The following is an 18,327-nucleotide window of genomic DNA, read 5'->3' as shown; positions in this document are numbered from 1 at the left end:
AAAACTATGCATTTGACTTGAAAAACTCCACTTTTTCCCATATAACTTGAGCTAGACAACTCCAATTTGGCCCTAACTTAGCTCGAATCAAGCGGAATTCCAACAGCTATTCACCTAAAGAAGAAAAAAAGACCAAAAACTATTCACAACATAAAGAAAAATATAGAAAAGACGTAATAGTTCACCAAAAAATGAGTGTTTGCGGTGCGAGAAGGAAAACTCTTATCAAAAAACAATTGGGGATAATCTCGACGGAAAACCTTCAAAAGAACACATAGAAGCCTACATAACGAACAATTTGGAGATAACGAATTTTTTTCATGATGCTTCATCAATGCGTTAAAACAAAGAGGATGTGCCTACAAATCCATGAGAAAATTGCATACGGTTGCTGTCATGTCCCCAATTATTGCCCTTCCTTAGTGACAACATTTCTAGCAAGGTTGGTCTATTATCTGGTTCCCATAGGCTAGCAAAGCATAGAGGGAACCAACCCAGGGGCTTTGAGAGTCATGCATGAGCTTCCCAAGTAGTTTGGAGCAGTAGACAACAGTTTCCTACAATTTAGGAGGGATTCCTAATTTGTAGGGATTGACTAGGAGTGGTCTAGGAGACATTTGGAGACCTCGGCGAACGTTTTGGAGACTTAGAGTGCATCTCCTATTTTTTAGGAGGAACTCCCAGTTCAGTGACAGTTCTCTCAGAGGTGCACACAGTAGGGGAGAGTCATTGGGACTCAATTTTGGTTGATTGGGGCAATCTCCTACTTTTTAGGAGCATCCCTAGATTTTAGGGATGGACTGTCAGTTGACCCATCTTGTTCGGCATCAGTCGCAGACAGGTGACAAGGTCAGATTCATGTTTGATTGGTCATTTTGGGCCTTTTGGGACCATTTGAGAAATATTTTAATATATTTAAATATTTCCTAAGTTGGTGATTAAATAAATTAAAATAAGGTTAATAATATAACCATTTTGGAGTAATAAGGGGATTTTGGCTTCAGTTGATCAGGTACACGTATGTGTTATAGCTCGTTGGAAAGGTCTCGAATTATTATACATTATTTTTACTATTTGTAGACTTTTTGGTGCCTTCAACTATGAAATTTTAATAAAGTAATGTTTTTCCTATAGCATGGACGACTTTAATTGGGAAAATGTTATTTTATTATATTTTATTTAAAGGGCAAAGTGTAATTTCCCTTTAGGGTTCAATTTACAATTGGAAGGGGATATAAGGAGATGGAGACCTAATTTCTTATTATCTTTTGCATATTGAAAAACTTGTTTTTGTGAATTGGCTCTGAGAGAGCAATTCTTCATCTGGGATGCAAACCCCAGGTTCTGGATTGGCTGGGACGTAGCCCTCAGCAGTTATTGGCATTGGATTCTTCAGACAGTGTGCGTTGCTATCAGGGATAGAGTACACCATTCTTTATTGTGGATTCAAGTTGTAGATTTATGGTTTTAGCATTACAGATTGATTCTTTTAGCTGGGACGTGAGTCCTTGTAGTCCTACGACTGCCATTTGCAGCAGTTTGGCATCATTGTTGGATGTAAGCTCCTTGGAACTACATTGATTTATTATTTGGCTTTATAAATCAGAAATCTGCCTGGTACAATTTATAGCAATTCTGATTTGGCTCTATGTTCTTATTTATTTTCAGTCTCCTCTCATGTTTATTGTTCATTATTTATTACTATTGTGAAAACTATCAAAAAACACAAAACAAAACAAAACCTTCTGCAACTTCTGTCTATTCTCAAAGACCATCAAAGAAATCACAGGAAAATATAGTATATTAATTTAAAAACTACAGCAGATCAGCAAGGGCATCTATGAGGGATCTTTCAGTTGCCTCAATTTTATGATGTCAAAATTGAGGATAACAAGATTGAGAAAAAAAATCTACTTCGAGTTTGTAGCTCTCAAATGATAACAAGCCATGGATTGGCAAATCTAGAACCTAGAATTGTTTTAACTATAAAAAATTAAGAGTAATTTTCACTATGGCCAAGATGCTTGGATAACCCGTTTTCAAATCCATGCATGAGCTATCCACTTATTTAATCCATCAAAAGTAGAATGGATCAACTTCCCTAGGGTATGCTGCAAATATTTCTTGTGATCATTTGTTTGGGGTCTTTGTTTGGTTCTAGGTCCATTCCTCATCTTTTTCAATTTAATGAAATTTACGAAAGAAATTCTTGTATGAATCTCGACAAAAAAAGCCCTATACTAAGCATAATAGGCAATTATATCATTTGTCATCAGATTTTGCATTTCCACTCCAAGTGTTTTTCTTCTCTAAATAAGAAAGTAGGTTGGAAAGGTTTAGCAATGGAACCACAAATGTTCCTCTCTTTGTTGTTATTGTTATTATTTGTTGAAGAGATCCCTTACCATTCTGATTTTGAGTAGGCCTAGCGATATTCACATTCTAAATTGTTTGTATCAACTGAACCATCATATTTATTTTATCTGATGCTGCCATTGTATGAGGGAATTAAACTGTGCGTATTTGTCACAGCTCTTTTATCTCTGCCCCCCATCACATACTCTTATGACATTAGAACATGATTGTTTTTTTTCGGACTCTGAGGTTCTGTAGACTGGTCTTCTCTTCTCTCTTATAACATAGATATTCTGTATCACTTATAAGGTGTTCTCTGCATCAAACTATTAGCTTTCCTACGGCCTAGCAATCCTGAATTAGATTTCTTGCAATTTCATAGTGACTAAAAGCATGAAAACCTTAGCACCTTTTGATTACCAAGATACTAACGTGGGCAAAGTGAGAACATACATTATAAAAGATTAGAATAACCATGCAGTAATATGCTTCTTGGCACCCAGCCACACAACTTAATATTGCAAACTATTACAACATCTAGAACTTAACATATATTTCTTCTAGTGGCAAGCCTGCCAAATTAATTACAAGCTATAGCTAAAATGATTGAACTGGTTTTAGCGGCAACAAAGTCCAAGTCTAGTAGAGAACTGCATGGATTAACATTAATAATACTGAAAATTTAATTGATTCACTAGTGTCGTGGTTGCATAGCCTTCCTAAGTTATAAAACTAAAATCCACTACTAATCTTGTATATAATATTTTTTCTATAAGTAAACTACACAAAAATATGAGGCAGTCATTAACCAACTAAAGTTAAACTCCTGTAATTACCAACAGAAACAATATACATAAAACCTCCAATATTCAACTGTTCAACAGATCTAAGTTATAAAATTACAAACACCCAAGATGTAAGACAGCCTTGGAGTGGAAGGAATCAATAAATTGAGTGCAATAGACTTCAGACATGAATAACACCTTACATATGATACAGGAGAATAAAATGCCAATTTGTATAGCCAAAAGATAATAATAGCAGCTAAGTTAGTAGTATTTGGAAGCTGTCATTAGGAATAATATGGTATGACAGCTTCAAGAAATGTAATCAAAATTCAAAATACAAATTTCTTCATTCCCTTTGAATAAGTGTGGCCTCCTTTACAAATAATATATCAAGATCAAACATTAAATTTATATAGCAATTGTTAATTTTTATTTTTAAGAACAATCAATGCTTATGAAAAGGTAATGCCTTCCATATGTTAAAATACAAATAACTAGTGTAATCAATATTTTATGAAGATATGAAAATATAACTTAGACTAGTATGGAATATTGTAAGAGCCCCCCCTCCCCATGTCAAATTTTTCGATTTTTTTTCCAAATAAGCTTTAATAATAAGAGCATAGACTGCTATTATCCTGCTGTTCTTAAAATGATAGATATTGTTCAAAACAATTGACTTTAAATAAAAGTTTCCTAGTTTATGCATCTTAAGACAAACATGTCCATTAGACAACTTGCATAACCTCATGATCATATTCTTTAAATAGCTCAGTACAAGATGAATCGTCAATCTCTGATCCAACAGAAATATAAGTGGACAAGTCTGTAATTAAACAGCGATTGTCTGCTACAAGCATGAAATGCATAAAACCAACCTCATAACCTCATCCTAATCACGCCTAAAAAGACACCAAACAGAAAAAATATCTCCAACTCGATATATCACTTCTAAAATGGGTGGAAGTTGATTCCAACACAGGACTGGAAACTACCAGTAGGACACTGTAACCTTTAGATTTATTGATTCAAAACTAGAACACTTCGGTAGCTATTTCTCTCAAAGACAATCATTCACAACTAACCTTTAACATATAAAATAGTTAATATTAGCAATCCCAACTTGATATACCTTCAGAGTGAAGGATAATATGACTGCTGCAGGACTGAACTGAAACAAAGGGGTTTCTGTTGTGTACAGGACAGTAATTATTCATGAGCAATAAGCCCCAAAACCCAAGACAGCATTTCCCAAACTACCTCAATGGGGGGAACACTCAAATCTTGATCATAATATCATTCTATTGCCTTCAAAATGGTGAAACAAGTCTCAAATATGATCGTCTGTCAATCCCAACCAATGGTGGCAGATGAAAACAGAGGCAATCAGCCCATGGAAATTAACCAACACCTTGAACCCTCAATGGAACAGCTTGAAAAAGGTTGACAGACCCTCCTAAATATTGGACGTTCAGCAATGACCAACTGAATTCTTCAGAAACAAGGTATTTGAGCTATGAATTATCATGTCAATCTTGAAGGGAGCTCTAGAAAGGTGCAACAGCACTCACAAAATTGTTTAAGCTGCAATAATCCTGAAAACCCAACCTTAATTTAGTCAACTAGCTGTCGAGAGGATAACCCAATTTACCTTTTTGTTTTTGACCACTCTAATACTGGTTTCTATAGCAAACATGAAGTTACAACCTCCCTTCGGAAAGGGTACAAACAACTCCAATCCCTGAAAGAAACAACATAAAACATATCAAAAAAAACTTCCAAAATCAGCCAACGAAAACCATTAACTGCAACCCAAACATGAAAATCTTCATAAACCTTAGAATACTAAATTCCAATAGAATCAGTGTGCCTCCAAAGTGAAACACTGAAAACACCTAACCAGCAAAGATAGATTTTTCACCATTGAAACCAAAGGATGTTAAGGATTTTCGTCCTCAATCAATGTTGGAAAAACTTCTCTGTTTATTCCATCAACATCTTGTCATGTGTGCAAAGTGCAAACTTCCATAGCGAAAAAACCGAGACAAAAATCCTTTATATAGAGTTAGAGGGAATTAGGGCAATTTAGATTTCAAATAATTTATTTTCCCTTCATAAAGGCCCTTTAACATTTTCAAAATAACATAAGTCCCATTTTCTTCCTTTTCCCTAAGCGTCCAACTTGGGACATTACTGAATATTAAACTGTTATTTAAAAACTTCAGTGCAAAAACTATTGCAAACCACTTTGCGGAAAGCATTGCCAGGGCATTGAAATTGAAACAAGACATACCAAGAAGCAACAAATGCTGTAGAATGATGTTCGGTCCCAAAATGGGAACTTACTAAAAATAAAATTGTTCTCTAATAAGTGTGGAGAACAACCTAGAAGACCCAAAATGTTACAAAGAGCATCACCGCAAACTTGAAAGCCAATATAATTGCAAACCACCACTGTATGCAGAGAAAAACCTAAACTAAACTCTCCAAGAATGCTAGAACTTTCTCAAAAACCTTGAAAATTGGCCAAGACTCATAATATTATGGGATAAAAATGGGGATTACAGATGAAATTTAATTAAGTGACACAGTCAACAAAAATAGAGTATTAAAAGGTGCATTGGCCAATACAAAATGAGGTCAAAACCAAATATATCTTATTTTGAAATCACCCAACTTGAATTCACACTATAATTTCATAGCAAACAAAAATTTGGAAACCACTAAAATTTGAAACATCACAAATCAACCAAACCAATTGAAATGGGAAATCTTTTGTGACTGCAAAATCTTTTGCAACCTTATAGCTCACTCACGAACCCTAGAAGGAAATACTCACATGAATGGTAGGGTATTTATCCTCAAATCTATTTTCCAAAATTGGATGTTCTCCCTCCTAATTTGCCCTAGAATCACAATTGCAACAAATTAGGGTTAGGGTTACATCTTACCAAAAAAATCTCAATAGTACAATCTCATATTTGGATTCTGTAATGACAACATGAAAGAAACATATGCAATATACATGTACATTATTGTACTTGGGGACATCATTCCCAAGTCCCTAGTTGTACTGCCCGTTAGCCACTAGTCAACCACAAATCGCCGCATGAGGCTCAACCTCCCGAGGGATGATTAGAGGCCTAGCTCCACTATATTTTGATATTTGTACTTGTTTTATATCATGCTACTCTATTTAGTATGTTACTTCTTAATAGTCTTATACATCTTTTCATAACTAGCATTTAAGTACCATATGTATTGTATATTATATATACATCACCTCCTACTACCCCTTGTCATCGTCCCCCCACCATCCTCAAATTTTGGCTCCTTTGTCCCCTCCTCCCGAAAACTTGTACCTCCATTCTAGCTTCCACTCATCCCTGATGATAGTGTAACTATGATGTACATCTAGATATCTAATCATTAGGGTTACGTAAACCATATTAGAAACTTAGCTTAGGAACATTTTGGCATAGAGACATGTTGTGTCCTCACGAAGCCATTTCTACACCAAGCCTAAGACAGACATCTATCGTGTCTCTCTTTCACAGTGTCTTGCACCTATTGTCCCCAACCGTATTGTGCCTCCCTATAGACAATTGCCACCTTGTGGAATCAAACGAAGGTTATAAGGAATGACTTGACTTGGTAAGTGTCCTCTTGTCCTAGGCTGCAATGGTCCTACTAGGATGACCTTCCTCACAAGCCCCTCACAACTCTTTTTGTACACCTTAGGCCCTTTCCCTTTCAAAGTGGTTTTAAGCAATATGCATAACTAGTCTCTATTGTCATCTTGTGAATTCGAGTGGAGGTTGTAAGGGGTTACTTGACTTTGTAAGTGCCTTCTTTGTCCTAGGCCACAAAGGTCCTATACTAGGATGGCCTTCTTATGAACCCCTTATCACCTGTCTCTTGCACCTTAGGTCCTTACGAGATGGATTGCAAACAATCAAGAACATCTTATATTCAACTATGAGCATTCATTTAAGCATCATCTATCATTCATATGCACATTCATAAACCACGATTACTTGTAATAAGGAAGGATGTTGAAGATGGTTGATCTAAGGATAATTTCTTAAATATAAATGTTGATCAATCCCTGTGAATCTACCCTAATCCTTTTGTGGCTCTTCATGCTGATTCCTTAGACAATCCACAATGATTATATTTGCTAATGCAAGACACTATTGAATGTATTGATTGTTGGATGATTTGTTCGTGCCTTATACTTTGATCTACCATTTAATGAGTACCTATTGTTGATTGATTACTAATTATTTATACCTTGATTCACAGAACAAGTACCCTTTCAGTTCTTGGAATGAATTCTCCTTTTTACCTTATTGGTGGAAGGGTTGCCACCTTTCACAAGGATTGAGTCATCACTTTTCATTGTTGCCTTTGAGGATAATATATTATTCCCCAAATTGGTCGCCCTTGGATGTCCTCATCAAATGAAACCTTCTCGCTTTATATCTTCCAATGTGGGGGAGTCACACCTCTTCATCATGTTTTCCTCTCTCCAAGAGACATAACACTTCATAATTACAACCTGTTGAAAGAGTCGCGACTATTCAACGTTTCTAACCTTCGAAAAAATCATACCACGGCATAATTATCCCATTTTAAAAGAGTCACAACCCTTTCAAGAGTCACAACCCTTCATAATTACAACCCTTTGAAAGAGTCACTTCCTTATTTTCTTCACATCCCTTTCTTCTTCAATTAATCATTCTTTAATTCCTACAATCTCATGTTTCTTCCTTCCTCCATATCCCCTTTCAAATGAGCTCTCCTCACTTTTATATCTTTTGTTGAGGGAGTCATACTTCTTCATTATGTATCTCTTGACCTTCCATTAGCTTGATTAAGTTGTAATTCTATTAAATTCTATTTATTACTATTTTATTTATTTATTATTTATTATTAAATCTTAGTTCACAAAGGCAATATTACACAAAAGTGTATTCTTTCTCAAGCAAAAAGGTGAACACGTGTTCAATCTCAAGAAAAACGGGGGTTGGCTTCATTAATTGGTAAACTTCTCCAATTCTCAACTCCTTAAATATGATCTTAAGGGAATATATTATTACTTTTCCGTTTTTCCTCCCAAGCTTCAATTTTCAAAATTTTCTAGAAAGTATTTTAATTAACTTTAGTTCTAGACTATAGTAATACATAAGTTGTCTTTTTATGAATACGACAAAGTTAATTTTGGGACAATTTAAGTTAAAGCTTCTCAATATCCTATGGGAAATTAAATAATAAGCAAAAGTTCTCTCAACGACTTGTGCTTGGAAAGTGTACATGTCAATTTGTCTTATGTTAATGTCATTCATGATTATGCAAGTCTTGTGCACATTCCATACAAATGCTATAACCCTTAACATTCTATAAAGCACTAAAAATTTCAATAAATTCAAGTAGTTGCAGCATACATGAAACCCAATTGTCTTTAATTTGTACAAACATGGTTGTAGAAAAATTATATATCAGTTTGTGTTTTCATTATTTATCTTTATATTATCTCTTATGGAGTTGAAATAAATGAGGATGACAAATCATATAAATAAGTTATCCCTTGCTTTTAGTTGTTAGAACTCTTGATGGCTTTAGAACAAGAACACTAATATCATCTATTTCTTCTGGTATTAGTCAAATATCATTTTACAATTATACCATCTTTTTGTGCATCTAGCTTCCCTGTAGAAAACATAGGAATTGAAGACAATTGAACTATAGTGGATAGTTGGAATAAAAAATATTCTCATCTATGTGATGAACAAAATTCATGTTGTGAAGAAAAAGAAAATGTTTAATTCAAATGAAACTTTAGTAAATATTAAATATATAAAGAAAAGAAAAATGATGCGCTAAAGTGTACCCATCCATTTATTCTATTTAAAATTCGTACTTGTGTACGTTCCTCTTCCATTTTCTCATAATTCCGAGCAATGCTTTCTGGAATTGTGGGTTTTGTGACCCTCACACTAATGATCTCAATGCCAGGGGCATAACGTAGACAATCATCCTGAATTGCTTCTTTCATTTTCTCATCAATCTGCATAGATTGTAATACAAGTGTCACAAATGTTCTACTCCAACATTGAATTCTGATTGAAATGCATGGTATTCATATAAAAGGAGTTTTATGTGGAAGGAATTGTATTCAAAGTTAGAACTTGCCTGGTCAAACAAGTCTGTATAGACTTCCTGTAAAGAATGTGCACTGCAAAATTGATTAATTTCATGATGAATTTTGTCATATATCCAAGTCTTGTCATATTTCAAACCATAATTTCTTACTGTGTCATATACATATTCCTTTCGAAGACGGTTCACTACCTGCATAAATTGGAGTGATTTTTTTAAATGGAGAAATAAAGAAATGGGACTAGTTAATAATGATATGAAATTATTACAAAGGGAGAAAATAAGCCAATCGATGCTAATTGAACACCATTTCCTATGTGTTAAGTAAATAGCTGAAAATTTAATTATAAGAACCCAGATTGGGTACTTGTCTATGATACAAAGTTCTGCGTTGATTTCTGCTATGTTATTGGAATAACTGATCTCGGTCACATGGTAGATGCAAAAACCAAATACAATACATTAAAAATTAGATAATTTTGCACACCTCAATCTTCTCAAAGTATATCATTACTCCACCTTTTGTACCACACGGTATGTTTGTTACCTATCCACCAAAACAAAAGAGACTAATATAAGAAATAAAATTCTCAAATTTGAACTTTCAATATCAAACTAGGCTTCAAAGATAATACTTGAAAGTCCTTCAAGAATCTTAAACAATTCATAAACTCTTTTTATTTCATGCCAACCAAACATTTGTACCAAGTCTTTAAGTTTACCACCCTTTTGGATGACAAGTTGAAGATGTTGGGGATTAGGAGAAATTTTCAAAAAGAAAACAATACAAAATGATAATATTGATGTAAATAATAATATTTGTACAAGCATGTTTAGGTATTCTGCTGTCCAACTTATAATCAGTTAACTCCATTCTAAACACATGTACTGGATTACACTTTCAATGTGTATAAATAACATTTTTGCACCTATCAACTGCCTTAAATGTCTGAATTTCTACAATAGTCTATTATGGACTACAATTCCAATATGAGCCTAACAATTATTAGGATACTATACCAATCGTGAGGATACTAGGGCAACACATGCTTCAACAATAAGATGCCATTTGAGGGGCTGAATTCTTTATTAATATGAATTCATCCTTATTTATTTAGTTTCTGCAAAAACAAATCATGAGATTGGATTCTTCGTCAATTTAATTTGATTTCATTTGTTTGGATTAATTAGTGAGGATCTGATTTCCTACAATATTCTATTAAGGACTATAATTCCATAATGAGCCTAATGATTACAAGGATATTGTACCAATCGTGGGGATACTAACACACCACATGCTTCAAGACTAAGATGCCATTTGAGGGGATATAGACTTGAATCTCCATCATGAAAATGCTATTAATTTTCCATTTGAACGCAACCCCTTTGATCAATTTGATTTTATCTTTATGATCATATTTCATTGCAACTATATGTATTGTATAAAAAATGAGACTATAAGAACAATATAGATTGCTTCTTGCTAATCTAAGAGATCAGCCTAGATCATAAGATGAAAGATGTCCTTTAATTAGATATATTTTCATTTCTTGAACTTGCCCGAAGCTTAAGTGTATAATTATTCAAATTTAAGTCATTTAGGTTCTCAAATAGGAGCCTACTGGAGGCTTAGAGGGTACTTGGGAGCATTTATTGTATGGTTTGCACCTATGCTCCACGGAGTTTCTGAGACGGGGATGTTTTAGGGGACGGGGACGAGTTCCCAGTACGGGACAAGTCAAAGCCAAAATTTGGGGGACGGGACCTTAGGGGACGCGACTAAAAACATAGGGGATTTTTTTATATAGAGGGACAAAATTCAAGTATGCATATCATAACATTGATAAACCATTCACCATAGACATTTTAGAAGATCAATACATGGAAAATTATCAAATGACAAATATTAAGTACCTCCATTATAACATATCACATACATACGTAGTAAAATCAAAATGCCTAAAGTCTCCAAGTATTATGCATGAAATCAGAATAGAATAAAGAGAAGTGCAACTAAAATAGTAAGTAGTAAATAGAAATACTAAATGCAATCTTTCCTCACTGCTGTTGCTGCTAGTGCTCTATGCTTTTTTCCCTCTTAGCAAGTACATCATATCTTAAAATGAGTAAAGAGTTAGTGTTTTAGTGTTTTAATGGACAAATATGGTTTGCGCGTTTTTATTATGTCTTTAAGACAACTACGGACCCGCACAAAAGGTGAAATTTACTATTTTGCCTTTACCCGACTAGCTGGAAAAAAGGGGACGGCTAGAAGTTTCGGGGACTGCTAGGGGACGGCTTTACTGCTGGTCGTCCCCAAGTTTCCTGCCCAAATTTTTTTGTCGTTTCAGGGACGTTTCCGAATTTGGCAAAACGGGGACAGCTTTGGGGATGGCAAAAATCCATCCTTGCGTCCCCGTTTTGTCCCTGGGACAAGTACAAGCCAAAAAGCATAGGGGATGCGTCCCCGTGGAACACTAGTTTGCACCATAGATGCAAAACTTTCCAAGTACTAGCCAAACTCATGAGTACTTGCAAGCCAGTTCACCAAGCGAACCACTCACCTAAAAACTTGCGGCAATTTTCTCAAAAAACTCGTGAGTAAATGAAAAATATAGCACTTTTTCCTTGAAACACTCTAGCAAATTCATATAATTTAGTTTTTCTTTCTTGTAGTTGAAGAAACATGATTTTCTTTGGTGATGATCTTCACTCACTTTTCTCATTTTTTGACCCTCTTTTATCATTGGGTTCTTCTCAAATCTAACACCTTGTGCAGGTTATCATTGCTGCCCCTCAAACCCATTAGGATCTCCACTCCCAAACTGCCACTACTTATTGGGATGGTCAACTGATCTACGACTGACCAAATGCTAAGTTCAAAGTATTAAAAAATAAATGGAAGAAAGAATTATATCAATAAAAACACTCACATGACATAGGTTGCAGAAATGGATACAAGGAAATTGTATTTTAACTCAGACACATTTTGAACTCAGCCTGCATTATCCTTCTTTAGATATACATTTTTTTGAATTTTCTAATAGAAAAGCCCACATTCACACTATAAAGCTATCAGTTTTCGTTTTACATACTCAAACCCCAGCTGTCACTTTTTATTTGATAATTAAGCTTTTGAAAGTGCTAACAAATGAAGCCCTTATCAATGGTGACAAAAAAAAAAAAACATCCTCCTGCTACAGGCTTTCCTAACTAAGTTTAGGAACCTCTGACATTGCCAAAGATGCTGATGGAATAACATGTTTTATATTTAGCAATGCCTCCATTCATTATCATAAGGCATTTATCCTCTTCAAGATCTCAACATTGATCCAATGCTTTTGAAACCCTTTTGGATTTGAAAAATAATACAATGGGTTTCACTTAATAGTGATCTTATTTATTTCTCTCTAGTCTATACGTTACTAGAACTACATGTTAAAAACCTTCTTTGATTAAGTGTTGTATTCAATAAATATTGGACTTTCTTATTCAATTCTCCACTCATTGATGGACTTATTCTATGTGGTTAATTATATGTTAAAGTTAAAACTCCCAATATCAAAAATATAACATGATAATTATTCCTCATAGTCATCAATCCATTTGGCTTTAGTTACTTGCAAAAATTTCCTTATATTATTTAAAGAAATCTTTCTTTTGAGCTATGGGATATTCTTTTGTTGGCAATTTGGCAAGGAGGACACATATGTTAGAAAGTAAAGTCCACCAAGATAACTAAGAGGGGGGGGTGAATCAATTATCCAATCATTAAAACGTTTATTTGCCTTATTAATCCTTAACCATGTGAACAATATAACCAGCAACCATAAGAAGATACACATATACAATAACACCAGATATGTTAACTAGGGAAACCCTTGATTAGAGGGAAAACCCCAGTGAAGTTGGTAGCCACAAAATGATGTACCAATATAAAAGTTCCTTGTAAGAGGATGGCCTCTATTAGGAGCCAATGAAATACATTTAGTACATATTAGTCCCTTTAGGAGACTTTGAATCCTTGTTAGGAGATTTCAACCCTATTAGGAGTTGTGGAAAGCAGATGGACCCAAAGTCCAAACAACTTCAGGAGCAAGACCACCGAACTCATTGTACAACTGATTTGTGTATTATTCCTTGCAAAATAATAGAAATGAATAATCTCAAACTCTTCTATCCACCAATCCTCTTTCAGATCTCAATACCAGATCTTCCAACTCGCATCCAATAATCCCTTGGATCACTCACATGCATTTATCAATTTCCCATATCACTTTTACAATTCGTAATCATACTTCATCCATAAGGAAAATAGCCTTCCTTTATACCACATCCTCAAAATAATTCCTTGAGTCGGCATTGAAGCTTTCTCAATTAATTATAATAGGACCTCATCAAGATAATACAATTCATTACGTCTTTTCGCAAATAGAAAATACTGTCCGCTCAGTCTTTACAACTTCTCACAAGTGTGACCTCTGACCTTGTACACTCACTGACATCATCATCAGGCTGTCTATTGTCACTATCTAACTTCGTTCATCACAATTCTGTCCATGTTAAGAGATACAATTCAAACATCAGAAACCACTCATCGGGTACTTTATCTACACACTATCCTCTGTAATTCTTTAATAACTTTCGCACATCTTTGACTCTCTGTACGCACACTTGCTCACTTCATCGGGACACAATGTAGAACATATCCTGAACTGCGCTCAACCTCATCATCAATACACAGTTTGTACGACCTTGTTCTCTGTTTGCTACTCTGTCAGTATGCACAAAAACAACACTATGTTGACATCAATGACAAACATAGTCATGAATACAACATGTCAATCATGCTAACCATCTCTGCAATGCTTAGAATACTCCCCCAAAGGAATACCATCAGCATTCATGCTAACAATCTCCCCATTTGGCATTGATGGCAACATAGATGAAAACATCTAAGGTCCAAGACTACCAAAGCGAACTTTGTTGTTGTTGTTGTTGCTCTCTTCTTTTCAAATTCTCTTCATCAATCAAATTTGAAACTCACAAGAACATGTTTATGTCTGTGCTTCCTCATTCTTAGGATCGGCATCAGTTGTTCACACTCTAACTCACAGGAACAACTCTCCATTCTTATCTATTTTACATGGATGGAAATCAATTGTTCACACTTCTTTCCCATCAATCACTCTCAATAGTACATCTCCCCCATTGTTACACATCTCCCTCATACTATCAAAAGATATCTTTCATGTACACTTTGTCCCCATTAGAGGATGTTTTTCATATACACTACTCCCCCATTGACATCAACGACAAAGGCTTCATTATGTCAATCGACTGCTCCAAGTTTTCAACCAGCTCAAGTGTCCAAAGACATTGTTCTATACCAACTACCAAGAGTCCTTGATGACTCCATTCATCACAGATACTCCCCCATACAAGAAGCATCAACATTCAGTCCAGATAAATAATAGTGCTCCGTACCACTAGACTGATGCACTCTTTGCATCATCTACTCAAAAGTAGGTAGGGGCATAACCTCAAGCATACCTCGTAGGTAATCAAATGTATCCTTAGGCAAAGGCTTCATATAGATATCTACAATCTGCTCTTTTGTACTAATATTCCAATAGGATTTCTTTCTCTACAAATTTCTGTCTCAAAACATGATACTAAATGGATATATGCATAGTCTTAGAATGCAACATAGGATTCTTAGACATACTTACTGTACTTGTCTTATAACAATGTATGATAACAGGTTATGAAATCTCTATTTGAATGTCCTTCAACATTTGCTTCATCCACATAAGCTGATTACAATTTTTGTTGCTGCTACATACTCTGCTTCTATTGTACTTTGTGAGATACAATCTTGTTTCTTGCTCAGTCAAGAAACCAATCTTCCTCCAAAAAAAAATGTTCCACTACTGGTGCTCTTTCTGTCATCCGTATTGCCTGCCCAATCCGCATCAGTATAGGGACACAAAGTAAAATCATTTGATCTGTCATACCACAAGCCCAAATCAGGTGTACCCTTCAAATATCTGAATATTCTCTTTACTGTTGCATAATGTTCTTCTCTAGGATCTGCTTGAAATCTTGCTACTATACCAACTGCATTTGCCTCTAGTGTGAGTCAGATATTGCAAACCTCCAATCATGGATTTGTACTTCTTTTGCTCAACTATAGGTGTCTCATCTTTGCTAGATAACTTGTGACCAATTATCATAGGTGTACCCACATGCTTACAACTTTCCAAGCCAAATTTTTACAACAAGTCTTTTGAATACTTAGTCTGTGGTAGAAAAATACCATCATCATTCTGCACAATCTGTAGACCTAAGAAATATTTCATCTGACCAATCATACCCATCTCAAATTCATTCTTCATCTCATCAACAAATTTGTCACTTGCTTCATCATTACCTCCAAAGTTTATGTCATCCACAAATATCACGATAACAACAATCCATTCTCAATTTCTTTCAAATACAAATTGTTATCTGTCATACCTTTAGCAAATCCCAACTTTGCCAAATACTTGTCCAATCTCGCATACCAAGTTCTAGGTGCTTTCTTTAGACCATAAAATGCTTTCTTCAATCTACATACTATGTCCTTTTCTTCTATCAAAGGAAATCCTTCAGGCTTCTCTATGTAGACTTCTTCAAGTTCTCCATTCAGAAATGTTGACTTTACATCCATCTGATACACTTTGAACTTCTTACTTGCTGCATAAGCCAAGAACATTCTTAAAGCTTCAATTCTGGCAACAGGGGCAAATGTCTCTTCATAATCTATACCTTTTTGCTATGAATATCCTTTGCATACAAATCTTTCTTTATTTCTCACAACCTCACCTTGTTCATTCATCTTGTTTCTGAAAACCCATTTAGTTCCTATAAAATTCTTGTCTTTAGGTTTAGGAACCAATTCCCATGTCTCATTCTTCACAATCTAATCTAGTTCTTCCTTCATTGCTTGAATCCAATGGTTATCCTTGCATGCCTCATTTGCACTTTTTGGTTCAACTTTAGAAATCAAACACAGGTCTTCATGTATTCTGTTTCTTGTCATAACTCCTTTTTCTTTGCTTCCAATAATCTGATTAGTAGGGTGATTCTTTGTCAAATTCCTGTTAGGTGTAGGCATTACTATTTCAACTCTTACTTCTTCTCAGGTTCAGAACTTGGTTCTTCTTTTGGTTCAACAACTTAAACATTATCCTACAAATCATTGTTAATCTCAAAGAAAACTTCAAAATTTTCTGTAAAAGGTTTAGGATTCTCTTCTTCATTCGAATTATAATCCAACATTCTTTCTTTAACTCCAAACTTTTCATCCACTTTTACATTTACGCACTCAATCTATAACAAGTTTAGGATTATCTTCTTCTTCATTAGAACTATAATCCAACATTCTTTCTTTAACTCCAAACTTTTCATCCACTTTTACATTTACGCACTCAATAATAGTCTTAGTTCTTTGATTAAAACATTCGTAAGCTTTTTTTTTCAATGAATAACCAAGGAACATACCTTCATTGGTTCTTGAATCAAACTTACCAATATCATCATCTCTCTTTATGTAACACTTCCAACAATTCTAAAATACTTTACTGTGGGTGCATGTCCAAACCATAATTCGTAAGGAGTCTTGTTTGTACCTTATCTAATCTACACTCTGTTCATTGTGTATACTATTGTGTTTAGTGCTTCTCTCCAAAATGTCTTGGATACATCATTCTCAAACATCATGGCTCTTGTTGCTTCTGTTACAAACCTATTTCTTCTTTCAGAAATCCCATTTTTCTCAAGGGTCTTAGGTGTTGATAGTTGTCTCTTGAGGCCATTTACTTCACAAACAATGTTAAATTCATTCGAGGTAAACTCTCCACCTTTATCTTATCCTAAACATTTTATCTTTACTCCAGATTCATTCTCAACTCTATTCTTGAACAACTTAAACTTTTCAAATGCCTCAAGCTTTTCTTTAAGAAATGCTATCCACATCATCCTAGTAAAATCATCAACAAAAATCATGAAGTACTTTTCACCGTAGAATCCTCTTGTTCTGGTAGGACCACTCAAATCTCTATGAACAATCTCCAATTTTGTTGTGGTAGTGAACTTCTTCCTAGGAAAGGAAACTTTCTTCTACTTAGCCATAACACCACCTTTGCACACAACATTAGTAGGTTTTACAATTTTAGGTAAATCTCTGACAGCAAATGTACTACTAGCCTTCACAATACTATCAAAATTTATATCACAAATCTTCTATGCCATAACCAATTGTTATCCACCTTTACAACCAAACATGTCATCTCTGTAAGGTTCAATTCAAAAACATTATCTTTGGATCTTGTACCAGTGCTAGTCAACTTACCATCCTTATCCTTGATAATGCATGTCTTCTCTGTGAATTGCAACTGATAACCTTTATCAACCAATTGTCCAACACTCAATAGGTTATGCTTTAATCCGTCAACAAAATAGACATCATCAATGTTAGTCTTTCCATCAAGAGTAATAGATCCTATTCCCTTGATATCACAAGCTACATTGTTACCAACTCTGACAATCCCTCCATCATGACTAGTCATATGATGCAAACAACCACTATCTATAATCCAACCAGATTTCTTTTCAACTTGCGAAACTAGGGCTTTCTCTTCTCTGACTTCTTTTCCAGGATTTTCTTCTTTTATAGCTACAAATCCTAATTCATCATCACTTTCGCTATGAACTGGTATGAACCATTGCACCAAAACCTTGAGGTGCTAGTGAAGGCCGCCCACCAAGATCATAATATCCCACCACGCTCCGCAATCTAGACTCTGGGCTGGATGTGCGCCCATATGGTGGGCCCTCCCTTGGCCGTATGAGCCTCACACGAACACTGCAATGCTGACGTTGCCACCCGCTCTGAGACTCGAACCTAGGTGGAGGCTCTAATACCACAAGGTACGAATCATTGCACCAAAACCCCGAGGTGCTAGTGAAGGCCACCCAC

The 18,327-nt window shown here is 35.1% G+C and overlaps 1 protein-coding gene across 5 annotated transcripts in view; it reads right to left on the bottom strand.

The window, feature by feature from the left end:
- LOC149566992 (uncharacterized) overlaps positions 1-18,327 on the bottom strand; it is a 117,151-nt gene that overhangs the window by 19,653 nt on the left and 79,171 nt on the right. For 3 of the 5 annotated variants that reach the window (XM_089820200.1, XM_089820202.1, XM_089820201.1), the window contains 3 exons: positions 9,793-9,852; positions 9,339-9,497; positions 9,037-9,213 (listed from right to left, as the gene is read on the bottom strand). In XM_089820200.1, the coding sequence (XP_089676326.1) occupies positions 9,037-9,213; positions 9,339-9,497; positions 9,793-9,852 (396 nt within the window). The remainder of the gene's footprint in view (positions 1-9,036; positions 9,214-9,338; positions 9,498-9,792; positions 9,853-18,327) is intronic. The other 2 variants (XM_089820199.1, XM_089820203.1) reach the window with 1 other exon arrangement.

This window comes from Cupressus sempervirens, chromosome 3 (genome assembly GCF_028749045.1).
Source record: "Cupressus sempervirens isolate cs-2001-9-10 chromosome 3, ASM2874904v1, whole genome shotgun sequence".
Classification (NCBI taxonomy): domain Eukaryota; kingdom Viridiplantae; phylum Streptophyta; class Pinopsida; order Cupressales; family Cupressaceae; genus Cupressus; species Cupressus sempervirens.
This window is presented reverse-complemented; position numbering and strand designations above follow the sequence as displayed.